Consider the following 24,031-nt stretch of genomic DNA (forward strand, 5'->3'; position numbering starts at 1 on the left):
GCAGGAAAAAGAAATGTGATCATCTGTCACGACTGTAGTCAGGGGTCTAGTCAGTAATTCCAAGCACTGATGACTTTATCATCGCATAGATTACAGAGGAAATCTAGGCCACATCAGCAGCAGATGCCTCTTTCTAAATTAGCGGCCACATCTTCTCTAGAGATGTTTCCAAGCAAAGGATAACTGCGGTTTTCCTAGGAGAAAAGTCAATAATTACTGAGCCGTCACGGGGTGCATATGATAGGTAATTTATGTCTCCAGTGAGGAAGTTTGTCTTCTTCTTCCATCTGGGGGCCCCCTTTGTTTACCCTATGATCAAAGCCAGCCCTTTGGGGAACATTCTGGATGAATTTCTACAAGAGAACCCTGCTCCTAGTAGTGGGTCAGAAAGGAGATCGGCTATTACAACCTAGGAGCTCCAGAGCAGGAGGGGATTCCAGAGACCATGGAGTCCCAAGAGGTCTTCACCCTTTTTGTGGCAGACTGGCGAAGTCTATGGATTTTTTCTTGTAAGAATGTTTTTAATGCATAAAATAAAATACATAAAATTACTAAGGAAACCAATTGTGTTGAAATAGAGTTGTGAAAATATGTATATTTTAAAAACAAGTTCATGTGTCCTAGGTTAAGTACCCCAATCCAGTCCAAACTCTTCATTTTATAGAGGAGGAAACTGAGGCCCAGAGAGAGACCAAGTGTTTTTTCTGCTGTGCCACCCTGTCCCACTCGTCAAGGGGTGATCCGAAGAGGAAGGTCTTGGCTCTGCTATTGAGGGTCAGGTGACAGACAGTGGGCACATTTCTTAACTTTACTGACCTTCAGTTTCCTCAGCTACCAAAATGGGGATATTTTTCCTACCTTTACCATAAGATTGCTGTGAGGCCGAAATGAGATAATATGTGTAAAGTGTTTTATACCTTAAAAGTACCTTACAACGGGAGCCTAAAGGATGGGGTATAATGGAAAAGGAGCCAGACTCTAAGTCAGGAAACCTAGGTTCCTGTCCAGGCTCTGCCACTGATCATTTCTGTGGCATTTCGTCCCCTCTGGTCTCAGCCTTGGTTTTCTCATCCTTAAGAAGAATTATACTAGAAGGATCTCGTAAGACCTTTCTAGCTCTGAGCATCAACTGAGGTTATTTAATTTCACATCATTCTATTGTTATTGTGGTGCTGGTTGATTTTTCTTCTAGGCATCATACTTTCAGTTAGTTCAGTTAGCTGCTTCTGTGGGAACCAAAATAGCTTGAGTCTGGCTGTTTAAGTTAACCTTTCTTTAGGCATAGATAACTGAGAGTACATGAGTTAGCAAATGATCAACCCAGTTCTTCTGTTAAAAAATAGCTCTTTATTAATACAGCAACACAGATTATTTATGTTTGGGTACAACTGCAGACATTCTTAAAACTCTCCAGTAGTATTCATGGCTGGTGCTAGCTGCTAAAGGCATGATGGGTATTGGAAGGAATTTTCTCACTTTAAATCAAATAGCCTTTCTTGAGAAAGTAGTTGCTGGTATAGAATTAAAACAGCTTAAAAGACAAACTTGAGCTAAGGACTTTTAGTGGACTGCTGGCTGAGTAAGGCTGTAAATCTGATTCACAAAAGAACCAAAATAGCCTTGGGCCATGGACTGTCACATGAAAGAGCTCTGACTACTCTCTCCTCAAAAGGAAGAGAATACACAGCAGCTGTGGTTGGTTCAGCAAAGAACCAGCAGGTGACTGGGACAGGGAGAACAGCAGAACAGTCCGCCAGCCGCTTACAGCTCAGTTCAGATATCGCCAGGCTGGCATTCAACATCCACAGCCTCTCAGGAGAACAATAGCTTCTGAGGCAAAGAAGTGTTCAAGCTGGAATGCAGATCTAGGACTGTGAATCAACCAGGCTACATATGTCCCCTTTCCCTCCAAGGAATCTGTGGCAGAGTCTGTCAGTTGGAAATTTTACTTAATATTAATATAAATTATTTATTTAATGATTTATATATGATTTTTATAAATTTATATATAAATTTAATGAATTAAATTTATTTAATATTAATATAAATATGTATTTAATAATAATATTAAGCACCTACTGGTGTCAGGCACTGTACTGAACACTGGGAATGCAAAGAAGGACAAAAGGCTCTCAAGGAGCTCCCAGTCTGATAGGGGAGATAACAGAAAACAAGATCTAGAATCAGTTGGAGAGAATCAGCAGGCACCAGCATTGACTTCATTCTGAAGGTGGGACTTCAGCTGAGAAAGGAAGAGGTCAGAGAAGCTGAGAGGGGGAGATGAGGAGGAGGAGAGTTACAGGCATGGGGGACAGCCAGTGTAAATGCCTGAACTCAGGAGATGGAGTCTGATTCAAGACCAGCAATGAGGCCAGCGTCACTGGAGCTTGTTTTGGGGGGGGGGGGGGGGGGGGGGGGCGGAGTAGGGTGTAAGGTTCAAGAACACCAGAAAGGGAGGAAAGGGCCCTTTGATGGAGGGCATTAAAAACCAAGCAGAGGATTTCAGATTTGATCTTGTAGGTGATCAGTGGAGCTGATTGAATATGTGAGGGCCCACAGACTCAGGCTTTTGCAGGCTTCCATGTGTCTCAGAGGGATTTTCTTTGTAACTTACCCTGCTATTCTCTTTTAATTAAATGTCTAGCTTTGAATTGATTTGCCCTTGGATTTTGTCTGGTAAAGGAGAAATATTGGTGAAAGCTTGTGAGCTGTGGTTCTGAGAGGTCGATGGCCCAAATTTCACCTTAAACCTGAGTGTAGCTTCTAGTGACTTATGTTGGAAGGGAAACATGGACAACATTAATCTCTAAGAGCTAAAGAGAAAGAAGGGATATAGTGATTAGAACAAAATGTAAAGACATACAAATACCTAGACACAGACTGGTAACTTTTTCATTTAGACTCTATAAGTCACTATTTTTATTCTATTTTAGAGAAATTTCTGTTTTCTTTTACTTATATGATTATAGACCACATGGCCTAATAGATAAAGGGCCGGGCTTGGGGTCAAGAAAGGCCGGATGTACGCTGGCTAGCTGTGTATCTGTGGGCAAGTTCCTTAGCCATCGGTGTCCCGACTCTTTGAGGCCACAAAACACAGTCTGCCCTGGTAGAGGACCTCTCCTCAGTGGGAGCTCTTGATATTCATGAAATCACAAACCAAAAAAAGTATTACTATCTTAAGACTGATTTACTTCTCCAGGATGCTTAATACTTCTTTTATTCTGTTTGGCAATCCAGCCTGTTCTCTAGACCAGTAGATATCTAAATTAATTCTCAGAATCATTCTACCCACTTTATTGATGGGTTTGTAAAAGTAAGGACATTTCATCATAAAAGGTTTTGTGGACACTTGAATCACCTGTCAGAGTGATGGTGTGAAGTGACCCCTGACCCCTCCAGAGATCACCTTACTTAGCTTCTGCTCTGAGTCCTATTTGCTCTTTTAGGAAGAACAGAAAGAAAATGGAGGTCTCTGTTTTCAGCATGACTTATCTGTAAATCAATCAATGTATCAAGAAACTTTTATTAAGTTCTGGCTTTGTGCTAAGCATGATGCTGATTGTTGGGGATATGCACACACAAAAAGTGCAAAAAATCATACCTGTCCTCACAGAGTTTAGATTCTAAAGGGGGAAAACAACATGTACATAAACAGGTATGTACAAGACACATACAGAGTAGTAGATGGAAAGTGTAACCTTAGAGGGCAAGGCAGCAGTACCTGGGGGCACTGGGAAAGCCTCCATCAGAAAATGGCAGTATTCGGTTAATTCAATAAATATGCGTTGGTATGTTGCTTAAATTCATTTCACATACTCCCATTGATGTTCATAATAACCACATATTCACATATTCCAGCTGCTTTTGCTAGTGCCCATCCTTTCGTGGGGAATGCTCGCTCCTTGTTTGGACTGAGATGGCTTCCTAGATCTTTTCCATCTGTGATGCTATATCGTGTGACGGTTTCCTTTCTCTACAGTATCCATAGTTATTATCACTCCTAACCACCCCCGACATCCTGATTCATGCTGTGTTACCATTATACAGCAGGCTTTCCATCAGTTTTTATAACCTGCTCCAGATAATTGGTGAAATATTAGTTTTCTTAAATAGGCTGAACGCTTTTTTATTTCTGCAATTTAAAAACACATCTGAACAAGACAGAGTATATGTTTTTAAGATAATACAGTGGTTTTCTTATTGGAATAATGACGAGATGTTGGATTTCAGTTGTCAGAGTAGGATTGTAAGCGGGGGAAAATGCAGCTACATTAATATTATAGCAAAAGCAAAAGTGATAGTCCCTGCTCTCATGGAGCTTACATGTTAGAATGTAAAAATAAGAGGGGCAAGGTCGTCCCCAGGGGTCATGGTGTTAAGGTCTGGAAAGTCAGAACCAACACCAGGAGCCAATGCAGGTTGGTCAGCTTGAGCCCTCCCCAAAATGAAGTCTTCCCCCCACCCAACTCACCAGTGGGGTAAGGGGGTCGTCATGGGTAGGGCCTGGAGAGTTCCAGGGTGATGCCATGCCTGAAGTTTGGTGGCAAAGCCTGGAGAATCAGAACCTGAGCCAAGAGGGTGCCTTACCATGTCTTCTCTGAGACCATGCTTAATCATTATAATTTCCCAACATTCAGTCCCAATTTTTTTCTTCTTTCAGTTTACATTGTTATTGATTCATATACTGTTTTTCTGGTTCTGCGCTCTTCACATTGCATCAGTTCAGAGCAGTCTTTCCATACTTCTCTGCATTCCTCATTTTTATGGTTTAAAGAGTAGTAATATTCCATTACAGTCACAAACCACAATTTGTTTATCCATTCTGCAGCTGACATGCATGAACTTAGTTTCCAGTTCTTCGGTACCATAAGAAGTGCTGCCATAAATATTTTGGTGTCTATAAGGCCTTTCTATCTTTACCTGCCTTGAGGTATATGCCTAGCAGAGGGATCTCAGGGTCCAAGGATATGAACATTTTAATTACTTTCTTAGCAACATGCTTTCTATTAGGGTTGGACCAATTCACAGCTCCACTAATAGTGAATTTAAAATTACACGAAGTGGTCAAAGGATATGAATTGGCAGTTTTCAAAAGAAGAAGTCAAAACTATCAACAATCATATGAAAATGCTCTAAGTCAGTAATAATTAGAGAAATGAAAATCAAAGCAGTCTTGAGGTTTTACTTTACACCCATCAGACTGGCAAAGCCAACCACAAACATGAGGGGGTTGTGGGAAAAGCGGGTATCATGGAGCTGTGAATTGGTACAACTCTTCTGGCAAACAACTTGGAACTGCCCCAAAAGGTACCCGGCTGTGCATACATACCCTCTTATCTAGCTATATCACTACCAAGCTTATACATATCCCCAAAGAGATTTTTTTTAAGAGAAAGAAGGGATCTATATATACAAGAATATTTATAGAGCCTCTTTTGATAGTAGCCCCAAACTGTAAAGTAAGGGAACTGACTTCCTATTGGGGAATAGCTAAACGAATTATGGCATATGAGTGTAATGAAGTATCATTGTTCCAAAAGGCATGACGGAACGGACAGCTTCATAGGAACCTGGGAAGATCTTTGTGAACTGATGCAGAGTGAAGGGAGCAGAACGAGAATGATTTATACAGTGACAACAATGTTACAAAGAAAAACCACTTTGCAAGATGTTAGAATTCTGGTCATTATGATGAGATGCCCCGCTCACCTCCTGCCAGAGACACAGTGAGCCCAAAATGCAGAGAGCCACACGTTCATTTCCAGGCATGGCCAGTGTGGGGATTTGTTTTGCCGGACTATGGAATCCTGACTTTGATGAGAGTTTTAGGTAGGTGAGGTTTTGGAGACTGTTGTTTTTTGTTATCACTTAGCAAGGGAGGGAGCATATTATAAATCCACAAAAGATAAATAAACAAAACAAAAAGTGTATTTTAGAAAAGAAAGCTTGGTCCCAGATGATACTTCTTTGAATACTTGTAGGGATGGATGACTTAGCATTCTTTTCAGAGGCTGTGTGCTCTGTGGTCACACCCCTCATGAGGCATTTTTAAAGGAAAGCCTTCCTGACCTCTTTGTTTTTGATGTTTGCCTTACCCTAACTATACTGTGATCCACAAGTTGGGGGGGTTTCCTTTTTAGGAATTAAAGAATTCCTAAGTTTGGATTGGGAATTCACATTCCAACATACCATTGACTAAACCTCATCCAAGGGCCAAGCCATGAAAGATTTCTAATATTTTTTTCTTAGAAAACACTGCTGAAATAGGCCATTCTGTTGCTAGGCTGCTTATCCTGGCATTAGATGTTATCTCTAGCCTTCCTTTGGGGAATATTAATAATAGGAAGGCAAGGCTGTAGCAAGAAAGGAGTCTGCAGTTAGAATTTGAGAAGACTGAGTTTGAATCTGGGCTCTGACCCTGACTGTGCCCAAAGGCAATTTACTTAGTTTCCTAAAATGGGAATAATACTTGTACTTCACAAAGTTTTTGAAGGAAGTAGTAAACCTTAAAGGCTGTAGAAATGTAAAATGTTGCTATTGTAACTCACGATCCAGCACCCAGGCTCTGGGCTCTGCACTAATGTAAGTAAAAGGGCCCTAGCTGGTCCAGCTAGGTGGCATAGTGAATAAGCACTGGCCCTGGAGTCAAGAGGACCTGAGTTCAAATTTGACCTCAGACATTTAACACTATTACTAGCTGTGTTACCTTGGGCAAGTCACTCAACCCCAACTGCCCTGCCCTCCCCCCTTCAATAAAAAGAAAAAAATTTTAATTTAATAAAAAAAAGGGGGGGCCCTAGCTCTCTCACCAGTACTTAGAGCAACTGCGCGTGAGATGCAGCCCAGCCTGAATTTCACCCCCCAGAGAATGCAGAACATCCCAGAGGACTCATGGTAGCCCATGGTGAGGGCAAGCTCACCCCAGAGACCTCTAGAGGCTCTACCCCCAAGGGTTCGAACTGGCCTTGGAAGAGAAACAAGCCCGGGGAATTAGACAGGCAAGCCCTTGATATTCTGGGGAGTCACTTCTTCACTCCAGGGCCCCTTCCAGGCCTCCAGCCCTATGATACTACCCAAGGGCTCCCTGAACAGGTCCCCTGAAAGAAATGAATCTGGCAATCCCTTGCCCAGTCCAAGTCACTCCCAGGAGTAGCCAAGGCCAGAACCCATCATTTGTTCTCCCATATGGTGGTGTGGGCCCTTCCTTCTCCAGTTCTGGGAGCCCACATGCTGGATCCTCAGTCCAGAAATTCTTGGAATTCCTCCAAAAGGCTGAGATTCAGGAATTCCCCCCTCCCTGCCACGTTTCCCTTTTCCTGGGGCTGTGTGGCTGTGAGAGCATGTGCTGCAATGACAGTCTTCCCCAGGCCACCACCATCAGCCCCCAGCAGAGGCCCTGCCTGCGCTCCACAGACCCTCTGGTTTTTGGTCTGTACTCAGGGCTATCTCTGGATCTCTCTAGAAAGGACAGGCTCAGAGGTTAAGCTCCCCCCAACCCCAGGCCCATCTGGAACAGCTGGAGCCAAACAATCCATCCTCTACTGCTAATCCTCAATTGTACTTCCTCAATGAGGTGTGAATGAGAGTACAAATTCTCTAGGGTCATTTTAAATACCCCCCTGAAGTTTGTCCGCTCCTCCCTTCAGGGCATACACCTCCTGAGGCCTCATCCCATTGATCCAGAGACTTTCTAATGCCATATAAATGTGAAATCCTCTCATTCTGTGTCTGCATTGCCCTGTCTTTGCTCAAACAGCACAGTAAAGGCAAATCCCTAGAGTGAAGCTGGCAAAGCAACCAAAACATTGTTAAGGCCAGCAGGCTTACGTAAGGGTACATATTATCAGTGGATATTGTCATGTTTATATCTTGGAGTTGGTGAGTCACTTCAGGCCTCTTGGGGCCCATAAGGGACTGGAGGTTTCAGAATCTGGATTCCATCCTGCTTTATGAAGCCTATTTGGACCTACTTGTTTTCTCAGCAGTGAAACTCCCAAGATGTCTAAACCTTGACCAGAAACCCTTGTAAAGATGCCGGAGTGCCCAGGTTTCAAAATTAGGTGGTTATCTAGTTATTTCGCTTTAAATACATCATAGGTGGACCTCAGTTTGGACACTGGATTCTAGACTCGACCATTTATTTAGCAGATACTTAGTGAAAATCAGCAGGGGATGGAAAGACAGATGAAAGTCCTGGGTTCAGATTCTAGCTCAGCCTTCCTACCTGTGGGGCTACCTCTTGGTTCCTCAGTGTGAAAGAGAGTTGGATTGGGAGGCTTCTGCCATCTTTTCCAGCCCGGAAATCAATGATTGGATAGCTCCCAAGACTTGTGTTCAAATCCAAGGCCTCAGCCTACTGGCTAGTGACCATTGGGCAAGCCAATGGATCCCTTAAAGCCCGTTTCCTCACCTATAATCGGTAGCATTCTGACCCGTGTTTGAAGTAGTTCTATCACAGGGCTGTTGTAAAGCTCAAGTAAAATCATAATGATAAGATTTTATAACCATAAAATACAATACAAATGTGAACCTTTGGTTACTGAGCCCATGCTCTATGCTCTCAAGGAGACAAAGTGTTAAGAGGGCCCCTGCCTTGTTTCTGATCCAACTGCCCAATGTCAGTCAAACTCAAGACCACCAGGTCAAAATCCCAGTGTCTTTATCCCCTGTAACTTTATATATATATATTTTTTGGGGGGGAAACTGAGGCTGTTGGATCATATTGGAGTCTTCCAAATTTTATATTATTTGAAGGATGGTTTTTAGTTAAGGCTCCAGTTTCCATCCATTCACAGATGACATGATTGTGTGTGTGTGTGTGTGTGTGTGTGTGTGTGTGTATGTGGCCAGTCTACTGCACTTAGCTTTGGGAAATGTTGGTGCATTTATCATGTTAAAATTAGAGGGGTTTTTTTTTGGTTTTTGTTTTTCAAAATATGAGCAGTATGACTGCATTTAATCCCTGTTTCATTTACAAAGCCCCGAGATTCTGTGGTTTATATTGTACATGCCAGTCCTCAGAGGTCGATGACATTGCCCCTTAGACATCAGAATAACTTAGATGCTTTTAGCCTTCTAGACCAAGTGGGACCAAATGCAGTTTCCTCATCTGCAAAACCCAAGGAGATCAGACCAGTTGAGCTCCCAGGTCCCTTCTAGCTCTGAAGTCTTAGGGTCCTATGGCTGGATCCACTAATGTTTCTGTCAGTTGCCCCTGTAACTTATAACTACAGTAAGAGCTTGCCTATCTCTAATCTCCAAGGAATGAGTCATTCTAGAGAGGCTCATTTTCCAAATTGCTTTATGCTTCAAGACTTTAAAAAAAATTTTAACTGTCCTGGATAGGAATCTTTTTTAAAAATTTATTTTTATTTTTATATTTTTTGGAAGGGGGAAGACAAGGCAATTGGGGTTAAGTGACTTGCCCAAGGTCACACAGCTGGCAAGTGTTAAGTGTCTGAAGCCAGATTTGAACTCAGGTCCTCCTGACTCCAGGGCTGGTGCTCTATTTACTGCACCATCTCGCCACCCCTGGATAGGCATCTTTATAAAATCCATTGTACAATTCCTTGGCCACTTAAACAGGGCATGCATACTGTGACTTAATGAAAAAAGTTGGACGACCTGGGTTTGCATGCCAGCTCTGGTTCCTTTGTGACCTAGGGTCAATCACTGTGCCTTCTTGGGTCTGATCAGTGACATGCAGGTGTGTCCTGTTCAATAACAGTAGTAACAGACAACACTTATATAGTGATTAGGGGGCCAGGCTCTGTGCCAAGCACTTTACAAATATTATCTCGTTTGATCTTCACGATAACATTTAACAGCTGAGGAAACTGAGGCAAACAGTGAAATACAGACTTGCTCAGGATCATGCAGCTAGTAGGTATCTGAGGCTGGATTGGAACTCAGGTCTTTCTGACACAGGCTCCCATAGTCTATCCACTGCACCACCTGTTGTTGTTTAGACTAATGCCAGTCAGAGGGAGATGAGACACTGAAATGTAAAAAAGCTGAAGAGGAATTATTATATGCCTTAGAAAGGATCAGAGACTTCCATAGCTCAGCTGAATATGAATAAGGCATTGCAGACCATACACTTGCTCTAAGTCTCTGACCCTAGTCACTCATCTGCACAAAATCCAAGGGGAGTCTGGGAAGTATAACTGACCTGAGTATCACAAGGAAAAGTAAAGTCCCCCACCGAGGGAAGCTTCCTCTGAACTGGAAGAATCAGACCTCTCTGACATCCTGACTCGATGTGATGAACTTCAGGGCTTTAGCCAATCCTAGGCTAAATCCTAGGTTTCCCCTGTTGAAAAGAACACTCTAGGGGAGACGATGAAGGTGTCAGTTTTCCCTCAGACAGGGAGCCAAGAGAATCTAGGAGACTGGCCTGTGAAGAGGCCATCGACCTAGCAACCTTCCTGGTCCAGCCCAGCAGCAGTGGAGAACCAGCCCAGCCAAGCTGTAGAGTTACTTGGGACCTCACTGTCACAGAGGCCATACCCCTACAGGGAACTTTGTGAGGCTCCTCTAAGAAAAGACAGGACAGGGGCAGCTAGGTAGTGCAGTGAATAGAGCACTGGCCCTGGAGTCAGGAGGACCTGAGTTCAAATCCAGCCTCAGACACTTAACACAAAACTAGTCATGTGACCTTGGGCAAGTCAATTAACCCCAATTGCCCTACCTTCCCCCCTCCAAAAAAAAAAAAGGCAAAAGAAAAGAAAAAACAGGACATCATCACCAGGAATTATGAGTTGTACATTCTGTGCTTTTGTGGGAGAGTGTACCACAGGTTTAGGAGGAAGGAAATGCTTTATAACTATTGTTATTACTATGAAATTTGAGTAAACTCTCTTGCATGTACGCTAAGTGTACAGGCTTTTTGTTAAGGGGGAGTACAGTGATGGGGGCTCATAAACTATAGGGAATAAATGAGTTAGCTGATCAGTCACCCACAGGATTACCCCCTGGAGCCCTGAGAGTTCTTCCCTCTGGTTATTATCAGTGCTGGTACAAGTTAGAGTGAGCCCAAAGGGAGAGTTAGAGTAAATGGTAGGTTTGGATAAAATGGTTTCTGAGATCTCTGCGTCCAGCTCTGTGGTCCTGTGCACCTAAAATGTAAACATTCTGTGATGATTTAGGGTCATCGTTAGCCTGTCAGTACACCGTGGGGTGTACTAAAGCTCCCAGGGCCTTAACTGGAGCGCGTAATGAAGGCCTTTGCCCCTGCACTCAGTGGTTTTGTCCTCATGTCCTTTTGGAGCTTTGGGGTCAGCTTTATGTATCATCTTCTCTTTCCTTTATTGGTGACTAACACCTCTCACTGCTGTTATCGTGGCAGCCTCAGCAGTGTTTCTTCCCTCTTGTCTTTCAGAAAGCAGATAACCAAGTGTGTTAGAATTAAACAAGTAAATACAGATTGAGTCTGTGATAAATGCACAGGTTTACATGTTGTGACGTCTAATTGAGTAATATCAAGGCTTTTGTTTTTGTTTTTGATTTGGGTTTGTTGGGTTTTCCTTGTTTGTTGGCTTTATTCTTGGTTCTTGACCATAAAGACTTGTATGTCAGACCTGGTTCTGTCACTTACCAGCCTTGTGAGCTCAGACAAATCCCTGAGCTTCCAGGCCTTCCTTCTCCTGGGCTTGGAATCTCTAGGCGGATGTAGGTGCTCCCTAATGTGCCTATGTGAAGGACCCTTCCCCAACACCCCCAATACTCTCTCTGCAGCACACCTTGCCCTGTCTGGTGGTGCTTCCTAGCAGAGCCCATTTCCTGTGGGGGTTAGGTGGGTAGTCCGCCCCCCTTTCTGCCACCAGGAATTCTCTCCCCACTCTCTCCTATTCAGGGACTACAGTCTGGTCAAAGAAAATCAGCTGGGCATTTCTCTGCTCCTCTCCTTATTTCCCACAGTTGAGCCACTAATAAATGACTCTTGTTGATGATATCATACTAATAACACAGCTACCATTCATGAAGTATTTACAGTTGGCAAAGCACTTCACAAATGCTGCCTCATTTGATTATCACAACAACCTGATATAGATGTTGTTATGATCCCTAAGACAGGAATATCTCATAGACAGGGAAACTGAGGCAGGCAGGGGGTCACACAGAGAGTAAGTGCCTGAGGCAGAAGTTGAACTCAGGGCTTCCTGACTTCAGGTCCAGTGTTCTATCTACTGCACCACCCAGCTGTTCCAGACAAGCTACAGGAGCAGAAGGCAGTTTTAAAAGGATGTGCTTCTGGTCACTGGTCCTTACACTTCACTGCATGCCCTTCATGGCAGAGTTCAGGCTGGGGGAGCGCAAGGTCCTGTTGGAAGGAAGCTTTTTGAGCTAAGAATATAAGGCTGGAAAAGTTGCATATTTTAGACAAAGGGTTTGATTAACAGAAGCTTTTTGCAAAGTTTGTACTTTTAAAGTAAAGTTATTTGTAAGTTTTAAAAAATTCAGTTGTTACGTTTCAGTTTCATTAGCTTAATGAAGAAAAATAACATCTTTTATAATTGACTATTTGCCTTTCATTCAACAATAAAGTCTCCTGACTACACACCCTCGTGTGTGGTACACGCCTGTCCTTAGCCATGACTTTCCTGTAGTCATACGTTATAAGAGAAGCTGTCAGAGAAAATTTGGGATCAGCTCATGGAAAGAACCGGACACTGAAGGTCTCTAGCCTGACTGCGTTTTGTTGGGAAATACTTAAATTGTTCTCATCTGTAAAATGGGAATGACGAGGCTGGCCCGCTTCACAGGATAAGTTGTGAGGCTGAAACATGAGCTAAAGTATGGTAAGGCTTTGCATTTAGAGGAGCTTTTTTACCAGACAACAGAGTGAGTGTGAGTGAGGTGCTGGAGGAGTCTGTGAACAGTCTGGTAATAAACAGAAAATGGCAAAGCCATTATTTGGGGGACTTTGATTGGCTCACTTCTAGAGACCTCTCCTCAATGACAGAGGCCCCCTAGACAAACGTTAGAACGGCCCTTGACCTGGTCGATCAGGCAGTGCTGGCCTTCCTTTAGGATTCTGGTCAAGGCTATAGTTAATGACCCTGAACTCCAGGAACTCCAAGCTGATTTCTGCTGCCAAGCTTAAGGCCATAGAATAACCGGATTTGCTTTTTTTCTATCAGCCCTTTCTTTCCAAATATTATCTGTTGCCAGCCAGAGCTTCTCAGATGGAAACATGTGGTCAGTGCTACATACAAAAGCTTCCAGAGGGAGCGTTCCCTTTCCTGTGGCCTTTTCTTTTATGGTGCTGTTCAGTGTGGATTCTTGCTCCCTGGGAGAATCCAAAGCAGCCCCGTGACCTCTCTCTGACCTCCTTAGACAAAAGCCCAGCAAGCCTGGGAGAGGAGGGAGGGATGACCTGAAGAAAGTGCCCTCCTGATGCAAGCCCTGAGATTCTCCCTCCACCTGACTCTTTTTTTTTTTTAAAGCAATTGGGGTTAAGTAACTTGCTCAAGGTTACACAACCAGGCGTTTCTGGGAGGGTGCTAAGTGTCTGAGCCCGGATTCGATCCCCAAGTCATCCCAACACTGGGGCCGGTGCTCTTACTCGCTGTGCTACCTGGCCGCCCCCCTCCATCTGACTCTGGCCACTGTTTCATAGTGAAGCCAGCCTTTACTGAGCTCTTGGGTTTCACTGTGTAAGGAAAGACGAGACCAAGGCCTTTACCAGCAGCAGCTTTCTCTCATCTGCAGTGCCTTGGTGCCCCCAATCACATATTCTACTCTAGGGGTCTTAGCCAGCCACAAGTTGTAGCCCAGGGGACTCTGGAGGCCTGCGGATGTGGCAGAAGGTGCACACCAGCTTCAAGAAGGAATTCTGGGGCTCCTGAAAGATGTTTGTTGGGCCAGCAGCATCCTTCCTTCATCTCTCCCTTCCTTAGAGCCAGTGTGCACATGGATAGAGGGGGGTCAGAAGGACCTCTAGCACTTCCTCTCTGTGGAGACAGGCTTGTTCACATGAATCTCTCAGCCGAGGATGGCCGTCCTTTCTCTGCCTCCCCCATGGCTGTGGAGCCAGGATCGGTTGAGACAGATTTAGGAGCATCTTGTAGACTGGGCACCGTGGCCAACTGTAAGAGGTTACTCTTGGAGCAGAGGGAATGTGGAGTGTGATGCTGCCAGCTTGGTTTAACTCCAGGGTTTGGACCAGGAGGTCTCTTTCCATCTTGCCTAGAATATGCTTTTTGCTTTGTTTTGTTTCACCTGGAGAAAGTGATTTTGGCTTCTCCCTTTTCTGAAATGAGGAAGTGGAAGATCAGGGAGGCAGGGACTTTGTTCAGTTCTTTAGGATTTAGAGCTGGAAAGGACCATAGAGGTCATTGGGTCCAGCCCTCATTGGAGAGGTAAGGTATAAAGAGGTCCAAAGTGGGAAATGTCCTGTGGTGGTCACACAAGGTTTTAAGTGGTAAAGCCAGAATTCCAACTTCCATCTTCTAACTCCAAATCCGGCCCACATGAAAGTCTTAAATGTTATGCTATTTGAGCCACACTATCTTCCCTGTCCCTGGAGTTAGCAGTGTTTCTGCTGTGAGGCACCTGGATTTAGGGTGCCGACCCCACAGATGGAGAGCCCAACTACACAAAGAACTGTATCCAGCCAAGCTGTTCCTTTAACCAGAGGAAATACCATTCATGGCCTTGCTGTTTGTTTAAGCCTCAGATCTGGTTTCCTGTGGCAGCCACTGACTTTGTCACTGGAATGCACCCCTTTTGGTGGGAAGAGTGGTCCCTGGCTTTTCAGGCTGGAGTGCCCATGCCTCTCACCCAGCCAAGCCCGTCAGGCTCTCCTGTCTTGTTCTCCTAGGAGCTGTGCCCTGCTGGAGCTGATGGCAAGCTCTCAATAATATCACAGAGGAGCTTATGCTATTGATGTTGCCAATGGCATCCTCTTTTGTGGCGCTTTCACCTCCCTTGGTTGGGAGTCCAGTATCTCCTGAGGCTGCCCATTCCATTTTTAGACAGCTACAATCATTAGGAAGTCTTCTTTTCCCGTGACATCTGCTTCTCAGAAGATTTCTCAGTTTCTCATTCATAGTTCTGACCTGGGGCCATCTCTCTTCTCCATTACCCTTTAAATACTTCCAGCATACAGTCCTGCCCCCACTCAAGTCTTCTCTTCTTTAGGAGGCTATACGGGGTATCCCCAAAATCTTAGGGTAGTTTGAGACTGGTAAAGGTCAAGTGGTCGCTAAAATATGCTACTACAAGATAAATCAGAGTGGGAGGGATAATGAACCTAGCCCCAAAGACGCAGAAGAAAACTTTTCTGGCTCCCAAGATGTATCCTTCTTGTCTCAGAGCCTTCCTTTCTCCCTTTCCAGACAAGCAGCCTACCCCACACTTGATAACATGCTTAAACCGCGACCAGCATTTAAATTTAAGTAAGGCAGATGCTGGAATCTCAGAGTTTATCCGGAGTGCCAGTCTCCAGATATAATTACTTAGGCATTTTCCCTTCTCTCTACCACTACTATTCTTTTGAATAGAATTATACATATTAGCTGTTTCTTAAATCAACACTGTTTCCTCTCAAAAGCTTCTGATTATATACGGATTAGAAGTAGACTTTAGCCCCAGGATACTTGATCACAAATCCATCCATTTTCATTCTCCTAGGTCTTTCATTTTTGAAAGGCTTTTTCTTTTTAAATTTATTAGCAACAGAAATAATGAAATGTAATCTAGACAGCTTTTATGATATTTAGGAGTAGAACTTTTGTCCCTTGAACTTAAAAAAAAAATCAAGAGACAGGCACGAGATAGAAAGATGTTCTAGTTAGAGTGGACGACTAAGCTAAGGGCACAGGTGAAGGGAAGGTAGAAACCAAAACACAGAAAGAAGGTAGCACTTGGACATTTGACAGCAGAAAAGAGCATTACCTCTGGGTTCAAATCCTACCGGTGACCTCTGGCAAGTTATTTCCTCCCTCGGACTCAAATTCTTCATTTATAAAATGTTTGGGTTGGCCCGGATGGTCTCTGAGGGCCCTCCCAGCTCTAAAGCTTTAATTCTTTTATCTACTATATAGAAAATGTATTTTGATTCTCATTCTTTTTGTTTGTTTCTTTGTCTGGAGAGGGAAAACAGTGTTGAGTGACTTGCCCAGGGTCACACAGCTAGCAAGTATTACGTGTCTGAGGTCAAATTTGAACTCAGGTCTTCCTGACTCCAGGCCTGGTGCACCACCTAGCTGCCCCTTGATTCTCATTCTGGAGAATAGAAATTCTTTCCTGGGATTTTGGATGAGGCTGAGACAAGGGCTTTGAAAATGAGAACCTTGCTTGACCTTGGTTCTGCTAGGTACTACCAGTGGGATTTGGGACAAGCCATTTTATTTCCCTCTGTTTCTGTTCCCAAATCCATGAAATGAGGAATCAGACTTCGTGACTTCCAATGTTCCTTCCGGTCAAAATTCGATGAGATGCTGGGCCGCTCTGGGAAGAGGTACATCGAGCGTTCAGTCAGCAAGTATTTACCGAGAGCTTACTGCATTCACGGCACTGTAGTAGGTAGACCCTGGGAGATGCTGTAACAAACAGTCCCTTCCCCCGAGGAGCAAGGTCTCCTCGAAGTGGGGGCCAGCTGAGGACAGATGGGCGGAGTTCCTTTGGGGAACATCAATAATGACATCTCACTCCCTAATTCGTGCCCCTGCCTGGTTACCTGGGAGCACTAGGCTTTGGGTCATTGGTCATTTCTAGTGCTCCTCTAGGTGTCTTCAGACTATCAAAGTCACACAGAGCAAAGAATCCAAAAGGAGTTCATGCCGGAGTCATGCTGAGAAGTCAGGGAAAGCTCAGTCGTCTTGTGAGCTCCCCCTTCCTCAGAGACCTCTCCCATCACTCCAGACTTAAGGTGGCACCCAGGGGTTGAGGCCCTTTCCCCAAGGGAAGAGAAGTCAAGGCTGGTAGAGTTCAGGATCCCTCGCCTCCTTCATGACCGCCTTCCTTTAGAACTTTCCTGGGCGCATGACTCATAATAGCAGTGAAGCGAAAGGCCTGGCTTTGCTCCTCTCCACGTCATGGTTTGTGCCTGGGTGCTCCTCATTTCTACCTGCTAATTTCTGCTGCTGTTTCCATCATCCCATCACCCATTTCCTTGGAGAAGTGTTTCTACTCTCTTAGAATAAGACTGGCTGGGTCAGTGTACCTCAGGGCTAGTCATCACATCTCCAGCTCTTAACTTTTAGACTTGCCTGTCAATACGCAAAAAGGCCCAAATAGGTAGCTGTCAGGACTACAAACTTGCCTTAATCAATAAAGGGTCCTCATCCGTATATCAAGCTGGCTTAATTAATTAAAAGACTTAATTCTATTTTCCTATTTCCTGATTTGGGACGAAGCCACTGTACTCCCTTCCCACCTTCCATTGTGGCCATCCTAAGTCTCTGGACATTGACTTAAGGCTCCAGTGTATCTCAAGAAGGCACCAGAGAATACATCCACAAGTGAAAAGTTAACTAGCTATATACAAGATGTAATGATATAAAAGCCGGTTAGTAGCAGGGACCCTGGCATATGCATTTCATACATCCCCTTTCTTCCATCCATGTTTTGCACACTGCAGACACTCACTATTTGGTCAAGTGATCAGGGAAGATGAGAGGGTTCAGAAAAATGAGTGCAATCACCTTGGGCAGGGATGATCAGAGAAGGGACATGAACTGGGCCTTAGTGTTTGAGTCTGAAATGGCTGGAAGCTTGGAGCTAGCATATTCCACTTTTCTGTGCTGTTTTCCCTCTGTTAGTGCTGGCCTGTGTCCAGCTTTCTGAGCTCCGATGAAAATAGCAAGGCCTCCGAGTTTTATTGGGCTGGAAAGCCGTATTTGATTTTAAACTGTAATTAATCCCTCAGAGCTTTGGAACATTGTCTTGTGAATTATTTATGATATATTCCAGTAAATGCTGAAGGAGAGGGCTTCTAATGGCCAGATGAGGGAAAACTGTTTAATTTGAGGAAATAACCATCATGTAAGTTACATATTTAATTGCTTTCCTTCATCCTCCATGGTCCCCCTTTGCCACTGCATGGGATGTGGAAGTGACCCCTGGGTCTTCAAGCTTGGGTCAGTCAGGCACAAGCCATGCCAGAAAGGATCTCAGGTTTAGGCCTGTGTCTCAGAACCCACCTTGCTAAGTTTAAGGAGGCTCAAGCAGGTGGTGAATTCAGATCAGCCACCACAACTTATCATAAAGGCTGTCTCCTAAGGTGGAGTTCTCCACCTGGCGAAGCACACCCCCTCTTTGGGGAATATGAGGCCCTCTAATGTGACCTATAATGCAACAGTCAAAATTGCTGGATATTCTCAAGTGCAGCTAACTCCCCCATCCATAAATGCACTTTTTTCAGTGGAAAAAAATTAGAGTCAATAAAAATGAAACTGACAAAGCAAATGGGGTCCAAAAAAGGAAAAATCACTGACTTTGGAATCAGAGGACCTGGGTTCAAATCCTTTTTTCTCACTAATTTTCTGTGCAATCTTGGGGTCATCCCTCTCTGTGCCTCAGTGTTCTTGTTTGTAAAATAAGGGTCCCTTTCAGCTCTAAGTGTTTGATCCTGGGACAGTGAATGGAGTTCAGTGGTTATTTAACACAGTATGGGTGGAAGGTTACATCTGAGCAGTGTTGGGAAGACTCAAGGTACAGATAACTTGTCAGCCACTTCAGCTTCATTCAAATGTGAAGTCTGTAAACTCTAGGTTCAGCAGTTTTTATTAAAAGAAGTTTCAAAGTACCATCTTTTACAATCTATTACATTTCTCAACATCATTCACTTTGGTAAGTAAATATATTGTTCTCCCAAAACTGATTTTCAAAAAACTAAAGCTTTTTAAAAATTAAGATGTGAATGGTTATAGATTAAATTATAGATAACTAAATTATATATTTATATATAATTAAATATATTAATTATGAATATGTAATTAAAATTAACATGAAAATGGTTATAGTTATGAGAAATGTACAGTAATTAAAATTAAATGGTATTTTCTTTTTATTGTAAAGCATTTTTATACATAAACATTTGTTTATATTTTTTGTTACCTGGTTAGAATTTGGGTGTTTTAAAAATTGTAAGAAATTTCTAATTTATTTGAAGAAAATACAAGACAAAAACTATTTGTATAGGTTGTTTTATGAAAAGTAGCAAAGCACAACTTTTTTTATAGAAAGGTGGGGCATCATTACATAAAGTTTGGAACCCATTGTACTAAGATGTTCAAGGGTTATGAGCTGTGTTGGGGCGGAGAATGCCCAAAACAATGAAGTCATAGATCCTTAAAGTATTGACACATGTCATCCATGATTTCAGCAGACTTAGAAGTGTTGGGTAAATCGACTTTGAAGGAAAAAAACCTCCTTGTTAGAAAGGTAATGTTGAATTTGAACTAAACCTCATTGTTCTTTAGCGTAGAGAAAGAATCTGCTAGAAATCTGGCCCTTGGCCATAGAAGATTTGTGCTTGTTACATGGCAAAGATTATCCAAGGGCGACTTTCTTCCTTGGCTGACTTGATCGGAACTTGGGTTTGGGAGTGTGGGGTGTCCGGACACTGGGAACTCTCCCAGGCAGAAGTAGAGCCAAAAATGGCGTGGGAGGGAATTAGAGCTGATGGGAAGCTAGCCCAGCCCTTTCCATCTGCTGCTCTAGGACTGGCAAGTTTCCCCCAGGCCCTTATGCACGGAGTGTGGACCTTGGCAAGTCGTAGGAAGCCAAAGGGGGCTGCCAGTGCCCAGTGGTCCTCCCAACATTGCTTAAAGTGTTGTCCACTTTTTTTTCAGGTCTATAAAGGAGAATTTCAGCTGCCTGATTTCCTTAAAGACAAACCACAGGTACAGTATCCACTTTCCCTCTTTGATGTGTGACAGATGGACACCATGATTGCACAGCAGAGGTGATGCTGGGTGGTGGTGGCGAATGCTGGCCCTCTGCATGGCAACGCTGCACTGGCCTGAGCTAGCCAGTGGCATCATTTGGGTCATATCGCAAAGCTCTGTTCAATGGAGGTCTGAGCTTATTTTTGACTTGATTTGTGGAGGCATGACACTGCCGTGAGCAATCCCATGTCCATCCTCCCTGAGAGGGGAGAGCCGTGGAAGCTGGGATGACCCTTGTGTCAGTGCTGCCATGGAGATGTGACCTCATTGATGCCACACCTCTGTGATGCTTCTCTGTGTGTGTGTGCTGAGCAGGGACCCCCCCCCCCCCGCAACACACACACGCACATGTACACACACGCACACACCCTGGGAAGGATAAGCTGGTGCAGTGGAAAAAAGGAAAGAACTCAGGATTTGGAATTCTGACACTTCTTACCTGTGTGACCCTGGACAAGTTTCTTCGCTTCTCTAAGACTCAATTTCCCCACCTGCAAAATGGGGACAATATATCCCCTGCCCCTCTCCCAGAGTGGCTGCGAGACAATCGTAGTTCCTCCTGCTGCTGCCTCCTCAGCCACTGCCACCATCATCATCTTCCACTCCCCAGATTGCTAGAGAGTCTGGAACTTGTCCCTTGTCATGAGTCACTGCAGACTTCCCGTAGTTTTGGCTCCTGTACTAGCCACAGAACCAGAACTCAGGAGTGTGGTACAGCTTTCCTCTCTGGGGTGGGCCAGCCCCGCAAGCGGGTATTATGAAGGGGGAAACCATTGAGCTGGGCTTCTGTGCACAGGCCTTGCGGGTCATGAGATTTGCTAGAATTCAGTAGAACAGGGGGCTCTGCCTCAGGGACCCCATGGAAAATCAACCTACATAAAGGGAGGATTGATAGGTCCATAGATTTAGAGCTGGAAAGAAATTCAGGCCAAATGAGCCTGCCCCTATCCCCCCATTTTACCAATGAGGAAAATGAGGCCAAAGGAGGGAAGTGACTGGCCCAAGGTCACATAGGTAGTGACAGCAGAAGCTTGAACCCAGAGCTCTTTACTGCCATGCCCCTTCCCTTCTTATAAAGGAGCCAGCTTCACCAAGGAAGGAGAGTTACCCAGGATGAGGTTTGTCTTCTTGAAGCATAAGCTGCTTCAGCCAGGAAGAAGGGCAAAGAGATGCCCAGAGAGCCCTAGCCTCAGGGTTCTAATGACTTCCAAAGGCATTTTCTGAATGGCACAAGGTCATTCACTAACCCTTTTGTACTTTCCATAGAAAATTTCAAAGCAGTCTGAAGTATTTTTAACTAATCTCTTTAGGTCTGAATGGGGATACTGTGTTGTGGGATCATTTGAAATGTAAAATTGATATAAGAGGAAAAACTTCTGAGATTTAGTCACTGAGCAGAAAAAAGCTGTGTTTCTGCCCTACTTCTTTCAAATACTACTAATAATACCAACAACAGGGCAGCAAGGTGCCACCCTATGAGACCTGGATAGAACCCCAGGCCTGGAGTCCAGAAGATTTTAGTTCAAATTCAGTCTCAGACACTTACTAGCTGTGTGACCGTGGGTTGAACCTCTGTTTGCCTCAGTTTCCTCATCTGTAAAATGGAGAAAATATAGCACTCACCTCCCAGGGCTGTTGTAAGGACAAAATAAGATCATGGAGATAAAGCACTTTATAAACCTTAAAGTCGCCTCTCAATATGAGCTATTCTTTCCACTATAGCCTTCATTTTCTGTATTACTCATATTTTCTAAAATCCCAGGATTTCTTCCTATCCCCTTGGCTCTCCTTTCCCATATATTGTATCCCATTCTTCCCTACCTCCAACTCCTTCAATCACTCAGAACCCTCTTGCTTTTTTCTTTTTTTTTCTGCTTTCTTCTTATATCCCCTATAGAAACCTTTTCTCAGGAAAGGCTCTGATAGCAGTCATTAATACTTTAGTATGAAATGAATCTAGTGCTGACTCACTTTAGGGACATTTACACTTTCTGCAGTAACTAAGAGTAGTATATGAAAGTCTTGGTTCACTACCAAAGGAATTTCAAGCATCCTAGAGCCAGATAAAAGAAGTATACTGGCTATCTGTTCAGGATTATACCTAAAAAAATGCCTTCAGCTCAATGTGGAATTTCATCAGCCACCAGATTGGATGGTACCATTAAAAAACAACAACAGAATGCTGCCTATCTTGGAGGCTGATGAAAGAATTAAAAAGTGCGGAGTCAAGATTCGTTGTCCAGATTATTTCCCAGAGGACGGACAGGAAGGCTTCAGGACTTCCCTAATGAATGTTTTTGGAGTATGAGCAGAGCGGCCTGCAGAATGATGGCGCCATGTGAACAGAGCCCTCATTAGCACGGACAGAACACATTTACTCACCTTTTCTCACAAAGCTCAGGCACCAGTGCTAGGCCTCACACTTCAGCTCTTGGGAGGATTTTTAAAGAGAGTTAACATCAATCTTCACCAACCATGTGGCTGACTAATGAATGCCAGAGGGCTGGGGATTGTGATCCATTGAAGTTCTGGCTTAGGATCTTTTGGTGGGGAGGCAAGGGGTGGATTTAGTTGTGGCTTGTTTTAAATTTTTTTAATTATGCAATTAACTGTAAACAATATAACAAATGTGGATCTATTTAATGCTATTTTATACTTAAAAGGAATCCGTCTGACATGCCTGTAACAACCCTAGTTCTCCCTTCTGCTTCTGCCGTTTTTCTGTTTGTTCGTTTAGCCCTGTGTTTGTGTCTAGCAATGACGAACTTCCTTTCATATGGTGGTAGTCAGTGCATGGACTGTTCTGAGGCTGTTTTTGTTGCTTTGCATAACTTTTCATAATTTCTTGATTTTTTTCATGTGTAGTATTTTAATGGCATTATGTTATTTTACATTATATTATATTATACCAGTGTCTGTTCACCTGTTCACCAGCTGCTGAATATCTGGGCTATTGACATTTCTTTCTGTAATCCATCTGTTATCTGGGCACTAGCACAACATTGTGGACCAGGTTCTCACTGCGGGCTTTTCTCTCAATAATCTCTAGGACACTGGTTCCCATTTAATATTTCTCCTTTCTCTCTAAGGACCCTTAGCCTTAAATTCCTTTCTTCTCTTTTGTCAAGAGTCTCTTTCTTTTCTCTCCCCTTTCACATCTGACTCTGGTTCCCCAGCCTGGTGAACAAGGCCACGTGAATGCAGAGATGGCGTGGTCACTGTGTAGCCTTGGTTTGTACATCTCATTTCTCTTAGGAAGGGCTCCCTGGGGTGTCCCCTCTCCTTCAGAGACTCTTTTCTTTCTCATGGTCTGGTCTGTCTTGCCCTTCTGTGCCTCCTCTTTTAGGGGGAGGATACCCTTTCTCCTTTAAGAAGCCATATCAAAGGCCCAGTTCAAGGGTATCAGCTTTGTCATCCATGTGCCATGAACTCAAAGCTGTGAACAAAGGCCTCATGTAGGGCAATGAGAACCTAGGATGGGGAGAGTCATTCCTGAGACAGGAGGTAGAAAGAAAAGATTTACCCTACTCCCTTGGACACACAGCTGGGCATGCCCACTAGTTTGCATTTAGCAATGACCGTTTTCTTTTCTTGATGAAATGCTTAAGGTCCGGTTTTAATACTGGCGTTACTGGGTGCCATGACTTGTTTTTGACTGCATATGTAATCACTCTCATGGCGCTGTTATCTGAGGAGGTCCAATGAGAGAGAATAGTCCTGTGCCCAGTGTTTAGTCCCAGCCTTCACAGGCATTCTTCCTCCTTCTTGCCCTAACTGTGGAGAAGGGTAATTCTATCCAAAATGGTGGACTTCAAAAAAGGAAAGTGTATGGATTCTAAACCCTACAAACTCAGGGGCGAAAATGGTCACTGAAAGTGGGGAGGGGCAGAGAGTCATCTTTAGTGTCCCCCAGAACAGTTACTCTCAAATTTCTTGATAAGTACCTGCTTACTGAAAGTTCATATAGCACTGTCATCTTCCACTGTCTTCTGAGAACCAAGCTTTTGCCATTGGTTAGAACACCTGATGTCCAAGAAATCTTTTGGACAAGAGTTTGACTTCATCATCACATGACCTGAGGTAGGATGTGTAGACTCACCAGGTGATGTGGATAGAGGAAAATGCCAGCC

The 24,031-nt window shown here is 43.9% G+C and overlaps 2 protein-coding genes across 3 annotated transcripts in view; one reads left to right on the forward strand and one right to left on the reverse strand.

Annotated features, from left to right (window-relative positions):
* Window positions 1-24,031, reverse strand: part of CHCHD2 (coiled-coil-helix-coiled-coil-helix domain containing 2) — a 421,648-nt gene that overhangs the window by 361,097 nt on the left and 36,520 nt on the right. The window lies entirely within an intron of this gene.
* TPST1 (tyrosylprotein sulfotransferase 1) overlaps window positions 1-24,031 on the forward strand; it is a 114,098-nt gene that overhangs the window by 82,116 nt on the left and 7,951 nt on the right. For both annotated transcript variants that reach the window (XM_069089569.1, XM_069089568.1), the window contains one exon: window positions 19,806-19,856. In XM_069089569.1, the coding sequence (XP_068945670.1) occupies window positions 19,806-19,856 (51 nt within the window). The remainder of the gene's footprint in view (window positions 1-19,805; window positions 19,857-24,031) is intronic.

Source organism: Petaurus breviceps, unplaced genomic scaffold, assembly GCF_028583685.1.
Source record: "Petaurus breviceps papuanus isolate PSGF00001 unplaced genomic scaffold, PetGlider_PUasm1.0 186, whole genome shotgun sequence".
In the NCBI taxonomy this organism is placed as follows: Eukaryota; Metazoa; Chordata; class Mammalia; order Diprotodontia; family Petauridae; genus Petaurus; species Petaurus breviceps.